Raw genomic sequence first — 7,217 nt, 5'->3', positions numbered from 1 at the left:
TGCAGAATACCATGTGCCCCACAAGTCCCACTTTTAAAACCATGACACTTCATTCTCAAAACCACCCCAGGTGTGAAGTCACCTTCCACTTGTTCCTCCCATTCTCTCTAGCTTTACAGAGCAGTGAAAATTTAGCCTATATAAAGTATAAAATTTGTGCATTGCAGAAGATACCTTCTACTATAAAAGTGCAACAGAGACAGAAGTATGTGTCTTTCAGAATCTCCACCACCACCTCGCCATTCTATTAATCACGTTCTGGGATTACCCGTGAGATTCTCCTGTTAGAGTTCCCCAGCCAGAAGGAATGCACTGCATACTGCTTTGGAGGAAGTCCAGCAAAACTGAGACCAGAGCGGAAGACATTGAGGAACTCCCTCCTTGTGACAGCCCTACTGTCTGAGTGCACAAAGAGGGGGCCCTCTCCTGGGGGCCGTGCTCTCACGTAGATACGGAGAGCTTCAACAGGACAGACCCACGTCTCTCTACGTAGGCTCAGTCGGATCAAGCAGCTCTGTTGGCCCACATGAGATGGATGCAGAAAAAGGGTTGCACTTCCTTCTGTCATCTGGAGGTCACTCAGGTACAGGAGGTCTGGCTGTGCTATATTTTGGCGATTTAGTACCATCTCTTCTATATGGAGTACACCAAAAAAAGCTACAGTAAAAATGGCACGGAACAATATACACTCATAAGGACAGCAACACACAGACTCCAGAGTTCCCAGGAGAGATCTTAACACTTCAATTGTTACAGGAGAGTATTCAACATTTGAATGGCTAGTCCTCTGTTTCAGCCTTGATATCATGTAACAGACAAGAGGATCTGAAAGAGGAGCAGGATGATCTACCATTCTGGAGATGAAGGACAGGCCTTCCATATACGTGATTATTTTTGCGGGAGGCAGATCCTGGAACTCCATGGCGACCAGAAACCTTCTAATTTGTTCCACTGGAATTGGCCAGACTGCAGACAGAGACCTGCCGTCTCTAAAGGAAAGAAAGTTTTTCAGGCCTTCATGGTAGTCTTGCCATAAGTGTCCTTCTCTTGAGCCCTCCAGTAATAGCAGAGCCTTCAGGGGCCAAGGGCCCAAGGAATTCTTCTCAGGAACTTGGCTGAGTTTATCTGTTGAAAGAAAACCATGTTAGTAATGGCAAACAAAAGAAGATAGAAGTTCCCTCCCTTTCAACATGCTTCAGCTTTTACTTGAACTTTTTGGGAAAAAAAAAAAAAAAAAAAAAGCCTATCCCATACATTCTTTTGACTGTCATCTGCAGAGTTTCCAACAGCCAGAAAACAGGAGGAGGATTACATTCTCGAAACCCATGAACCCCCACCTATTTGGCTCCTTAAAGCAACATCTCAAGCCTGGTGACAGATCTGACACCCTATTGCAAGATTTCTGTGACCTCAGACCTCCATCAGTGGGCACCAGTGGCTGGAAGCCACAAAGGCACCACCACAATATGTTCAGGAGCATGCAGAGATCTCAGAAGTCTTCCAACAGTGCGGTCAGACCACATGGAAGAACCTGGCAGGACTCTACCCACCTCCCCCACCACTCAGCTGCCCCCTGCCCTTCCCTGTCCCCCCAAGGCCACAGTTACCTTCTCCTTCTCCGCTGCCAGCCTCCAGTCCGCTGGTGCCACACGATGCGGGGCAGCCGTCCGGAGCACACGGCAGCCACCCCAAGCCGGGCTCCCGCCGCAGCAGCGCCAGCAGCGACCAGAAGGGTGAAGGGGCAGCAGGCAGCTCAGCTGTTCTCTCCATCACCAACCAAACAGCAGCCACGCAGCGAAGAGCACGAAGCAGCGACTCCTCGATGGGGCCACCGTGCTGCCCTTTTATACCCTGGCTCTGCTGTGCAAATTGGAACTCCTCCTTTACGTGTCCCTCTGCGGCCCAATCCGAGCCTGTGCCCGAGGGTCCAGGCGGGGGTCCCCCCATCCTGCCTCCTCCGCCCTCTTCCCACGGCTCTGAGGAAGGGACTTTCAGTGCCTTAAGCGGCCCATTATCACATCCATTGTGCTGCAACTAAGGGCTGAGGAAGGAGCACTGGTGACTTAATCTGTTTGTCCGAGGGTGACTTAATCTGTTTGTGCCTGGCATTATTCTTCTGCCCTGCCACAAACCTGCGTCATTTAGCTAGAAAAAGGAGAGAGCCAGCAGCAGGGGGAATTACAAACGCAGTACAGGTCTCTATGACGGCCCGGAGTGCCAGGCAAATCCTGAGGGGATGGAAGCTCCTCGGGAAGGCGGCCGCCGCGGTCCCTGTACAGCTTTCTTCAAAGAGAGACCGAAAGCTTAAGTTGTCAGCTGAGCAGACTGGTAGCTTTGGTTTTTTCTTAGGATTTTTCTGGGATAGCTACTGTGGGAAGGCAGCTGTCTCGTTGAATTGTGCAAAAGCATCTCAGCCTGTACTGCTGTTGAGTAATTCAGAACAGAGCCGGCTGCCCTCACCTATTCTCTACCAAACCTGGAAACCACGTCTTGCAGAGCCCAAGAGAATAACTGGGAGGTAACACAAGTACATTTCTCTCATTTTTAACCTTGTCACTAAATCCAGCCACATTTCAGACCCTGGCAGAGGACGCAGTGAAGGCCTCGCCGTTTCACACCTTTCCGTTCTCAGGCCACGCCCGGCCTCCCGTCCTGCACCCAATGGCCTCGGGCAGCGCTGCGGCCTCGGGGGCTGGTCCGAGGAGGCCTCTCCATAAAAGGGCCCCAGGACTCAGCTCCGGCACTCTGTGTCCGGCGTGGAGCCTGCTGGTGCTGCTGCCATGGCCTGCAATGCCCGCGATCCTGCTCGTCCCGCTGCCATGGCCTGCAATGCCCGCGATCCTGCTCGTCCCGCTGCCATGGCCTGCCCTGCCCGCGCTCCTGCCGCCACGGTGTTCTGGGACATGCTGGCTCTGCTGGCCCGGGAGCCGGGTATGGAGTGGCTGGAGCAGAGCCTCGCTGGGCACAGATTCCCGTCCCCTCCTGGCAGCCCGGAAGCGCCGCAGAGCGGTAGGTGCTTGTTTCTCATTTGAAAAATGTCTCTGGTGCACCTGTGTCAGAGCTGTCTATCAGATAAACTCAGCGTTATCTGGAGGTGCAAGGCGCTCGGGAGTACTGGAGGGTTTTTTGCCTCTTAAGCAGTGCCTCTGCTTATGCCTCTTGTCACCATGTGCTAATGTGGCTCTTCTCTTGCAGGAAGCGAGATCAGCTGTCATCAGAAGCATTCCTTGGGACCTTGTCCTCTGAAGACGCTGTCGTTGCTGGAGCACTCAGGGGATAGTAGGCTTTGGCAAGCCTACCTCGAAGGACTGAAGAAGTTCCTTGTCTTCAGGGAAAGCTTGGGAATGCCTGCAGTCTGGCCAATTCCAGTGGAGCAAATTAGAGGGTTTTTGACTGTGGAATGTAATTATTCCCCCTTGAAGACACTCAAATACATGGCAGCACTTTCTTTTTTATCAAAATTGACCGGTAACTCTGATCCTCTAGAAGATCCTATAACCTGTTGCATAGTGACAGGGTTGAAACATCGAGCGGGTATCCTGAGGGATAAATACTTGCCTGTAACAATTGAGATGTTGCGATCTCTCTTAGGAGTTCTGGAATCTGCATGCATGACTCACTATGAATGCTTACTGTTTCGTGCATTATTTACTGTAGCTTTTTTTGGGGCACTTCGAATAGGTGAGATGGTGGCAAAGCACCGTAATGTACTGCAGCCTGAGCTGCTGCACCTGAGTGATCTCCAGCTGATGGAGAGGAGAGTGCTGCTTTTTCTGCCTTATTCTCCGGTGGATCAGGAGAGACATGTCATCAGCCTGGCGCTGTCTGGAGAGCCCTGGGTGTGCCCTGTTCTGGCCCTCCGCAACTATTTGGCAGCTCGTCCACGGCAGGAAGGGCCGCTCTTCGTGCACTCGGACTTGAGGAGTGTAACGAAGAGGGAGTTCCTGGCGGTCCTCCGGCGTGCCCTGTGCCTGCTGGGGCTGTCTCCGGAGCAGTACGGCGTGCACTCCTTCTGGCTGGGGACTGCTGTCACCGCTGCGCGCTGCGGCTGCCCTCGGGAAGATATCACTCGCCTGGCAAGATGGCCCTGTGTGATCCCAGGAAGGTTCTTGCCAGGGGGACCAAAGGAGAATAGAAGCTAAGCAATCATCTTGTTTATGTAGAGACAAATTTAGCTGTGTAGTTTCTAGCTTTCGACTGGAATTTAGTATTAGCAGCCGAAATTAATTTTCTGCCTCACAGTGGGGTGGTCCTAAATTCACCCAGAACTTGTTTGTTCTGTCTGTATTTGAAGGTAGGGGGAATGTCAAACCTTTGTGCATAGACTGCATTTTTACCTTGTATAATATCTTTATCTTGAGATAATAAATATTGCCTTTTTAAAAAACAGTTTCTGCCTACTAGTTCTATTGCTGGTCTTTACTCAGAGATCATAATCTTAGCTTTGAGAACAAAGAATGACAAACTGACTTTTCTCAGTTTGTCATGCTTTGCTCTCAAAAAAAAAAAATGGAGCTTTTAAGGTACTAGTTCTAACGAGGAAGGAGTTAAATGCTAATATATTTTGGCATAGCTGTACACATTTTAACACTAACATTTCACTAAGGCCAAAAGGAAAGTATAAGCTACATTATTAGTCAAATAACAGACACCAGAGGATGATCATCTTAAAATGTTGGTCATCATTAAAATGTTAGAAATTATACCTTTTACTGTTTAAATGGATGACAGTAACTTTTCATCAAACTCTGCCTCTGAAAAGATTAAATCTTCTAGATTCAATTCCCTGTGAGCATAATTAGCTTAATCAGTATTTTAAATAACAAAAACAGCACATGGTTCACCTAACAGTTAATGATTTCCTTAGGATGTGATATGTGCTGGCCTTAATTTGGCCTGCTTTTTTCCTGAATTTTAAGTTACTTTTTAAAATTGAGTTTTCAATGATAACCATAAAGTACAATGGCTTGAATATTTCTAATTTTGGTGCTAATAGCATTTGTAGCACTTTGATAGCCTCTGGTGGAAAATATTTTTCATCATATGGCTGGATGGGGACAGGAGTTGGTGAGTCAGACAGTCTTTTGAGAACTGTGGTGAGCAAGCCTTTTAGATCACCCTTATTACTATCACTGCTTCAATCCTGTACTAGGAGTGTAGCTCAGCAGGGTAGTTTTGTATCTTGCTCTGCGCTATACCCTTCTCTAACAAAATTACGGGGAACAGAGAGATGGTAGCTAGCTGAAATTTAATGCTGGCTTGACCTCCATGTAGGTGATCAGCTGTGATTTCTGAGACTTTGTTTTTAGTTGAAATACACCCTGTCCATGCAGGGCAGCCCCTCCATCTCTGCTGTGCATGCTGTTGGGCTCACTGTGGGAGTTCACTACAGTGCAGCAACACTCCTGTGGTTATGCTCGTATCAGATGTCAGCTAAAAGCTCTCTTTTTCATTTCTTTCCTTTGTTCACCTGAATTGCTTGTTTGCATGGTAATGTCCATTTCTGTGCATGAAATCTGAAGTGTAAATAGAGCTAAGCAAATGTAGCATCTCCCCAGAAATTATTCCAAGATGCCCACCAGCTAGCTGCTGCTCTTTAGGCCACCGAGCAGATACTTAGAACACGCCTGCATAAGGAAGTGCTTTGTGCTCTGTGGAAGCTTTGGGTTTTTGCTGTCCCCTGTGTATGTGATGTATCTGCTCACTGGCTTGTGCTCTATCTAGGCAGGCCAGTGTCTAGTCCTGTTCCCTTGCTGTGAAAGGTCTGTGTGTTGGTCTTATGTTGCAGGGCTTTAGTAGTGAGTAGTGGGAGGAGGGACTGTGGGGATGGCCTCTGTAGAAAGAGGTAAAAGGGGCTGCCCCAGTCATATTTTTGTTTCCCAGTACCCAAATATTTTAACAGCCTGACCATTTAACTACCTGCTAGGACTCTTCAATTAAATTGATTACAGCAATAAATTGTGCTTCCCAAATGGGGATACAGGAAAGTTTTTTGCAAGTGTTTTAGGAGTGTGAATAGTTGTCCTAGCAGACAGCAATGGCTATATTAATGCTTGCACCTTTAATATAGGTGCTGTTATGAAAGCTTTTAGGTAAGTCTGTCTTCTGGGGAACCTGGTATTTGGCAAGCGAATATCATGATGATTGCTCAGGAATACTGGGAAAGTGGATGTCTGTCTCATCTGTAATTTCTATGTCACTGACACATGAAGCAGAAAAGAGCATTATCTTTGTTCTTATTTCTGCCTACATTTTATACCTATAGCCAGAGTTTTGGTCTTGTACCACTCCCTAGTGGAAGTAAAACCTCAGAAGTAGCACCTCCTGTCCCTCCTGCTCCACTCACCTGGGTATCTGCAGAGCTGTTCCTTTCACATATTCTCACCCTTCTCTTCTCTGGCCACAGTTACATCTGCACAATAACTTTCTTCCTTCTTAGACACGTTATCACAGAGTCATTGCCACCATTTCTAACTGGCCCAGCCTTGTCCAGCAGCACGGCTGTCCTGGAGCCACCTGGCATTGGCTCTGCTGGACATGGGGGAAGCTTCTGGCAGCTTCTCACAGAAGACACAGCTTTAGCCCCCTGCTACCAAAACCTGGCCATGCAAACCCAACACACTAGTTCTTTTCATTTAGCTGTTCTAAAGCATAGAAAAATAATAGGTAATAAGAAGGGTATTCACTTCAAGGTGTAAGATAGGGAACCATTTCAACTCACATTTTTCCCTACCATGTCAGTAAATGGTTTAATGCATTTTTATCATGTTAAGGGTGAAAGGCTAAGTGTATTGACTCCAGAAAAAACTGCAAAACTCTTTGTCATAGGTTGCAATGCAAGATGTAACCAAATGTATTCTATCACCATCAGTTAAAACCAGGTAGAGCAGTGTTCTTTATCTCTTCCATGACCCATCCTTGATAACTCCAGGAGGGATAGCCTCTGAATAGGCCAGCTATCAAAACCATGTAGGGTAGTTTTCTTTATCTCTTCCATGACCCATCCTTTGTCCAAGGAAATACCTTCTGTTAATAGGCCATTAAGTCTCATTACATCTACATCACCACTAGACTTTCAGAAGAAGACTACACCTTCTACAAAACCACTGCTTCAACAAAACTACATCTGCCTCTCACCCACCAGCATCACCAAGTCCTCCTTGGCATTGCTGCTCTGGATCTGTTCATTCCCCAGACCTGGCTGATACCAGGGGCTG

At 47.6% G+C, this 7,217-nt stretch overlaps 2 protein-coding genes across 2 annotated transcripts; one reads left to right on the top strand and one right to left on the bottom strand.

Annotated features, from left to right (window-relative positions):
* LOC120497447 lies at window positions 1-2,608 on the bottom strand. Its single transcript, XM_039698969.1, has 2 exons — window positions 1,608-2,608; window positions 1-1,125 (listed from the first exon to the last, which is right to left on the bottom strand). Exons 1-2 carry the CDS (start codon window positions 1,945-1,947, stop codon window positions 248-250), a joined length of 1,218 nt encoding a protein of 405 aa, XP_039554903.1. The 5' UTR covers window positions 1,948-2,608; the 3' UTR covers window positions 1-247.
* A 151-nt stretch (window positions 2,609-2,759) lies between these two features.
* Window positions 2,760-4,323, top strand: LOC120497458. Its single transcript, XM_039698999.1, has 2 exons — window positions 2,760-3,009; window positions 3,196-4,323. Exons 1-2 carry the CDS (start codon window positions 2,781-2,783, stop codon window positions 4,140-4,142), a joined length of 1,176 nt encoding a protein of 391 aa, XP_039554933.1. The 5' UTR covers window positions 2,760-2,780; the 3' UTR covers window positions 4,143-4,323.
* The last annotated feature ends 2,894 nt before the right edge of the window (window positions 4,324-7,217 follow it).

Source organism: Passer montanus, unplaced genomic scaffold (genome assembly GCF_014805655.1).
Source record: "Passer montanus isolate IOZ18808 unplaced genomic scaffold, ASM1480565v1 scaffold13, whole genome shotgun sequence".
Classification (NCBI taxonomy): Eukaryota; Metazoa; Chordata; class Aves; order Passeriformes; family Passeridae; genus Passer; species Passer montanus.
Note: the sequence above shows the minus strand (reverse complement) of the source record. Positions and strands in the feature narration are given on the sequence as shown.

Excerpts from the sequence above, each read along its gene's own strand:
- LOC120497447 (XM_039698969.1), bottom strand. The coding sequence starts at position 1,947 with ATGGGGGGACCCCCGCCTGGACCCTCGGGCACAGGCTCGGATTGGGCC. Across the intron at positions 1,126-1,607 it reads TGGCAGCGGAGAAGGAGAAG|ATAAACTCAGCCAAGTTCCT; the intron begins GTAACTGTGGCC and ends TTCTTTCAACAG.
- LOC120497458 (XM_039698999.1), top strand. The coding sequence starts at position 2,781 with ATGGCCTGCAATGCCCGCGATCCTGCTCGTCCCGCTGCCATGGCCTGC. Across the intron at positions 3,010-3,195 it reads CCCGGAAGCGCCGCAGAGCG|GAAGCGAGATCAGCTGTCAT; the intron begins GTAGGTGCTTGT and ends CTTCTCTTGCAG.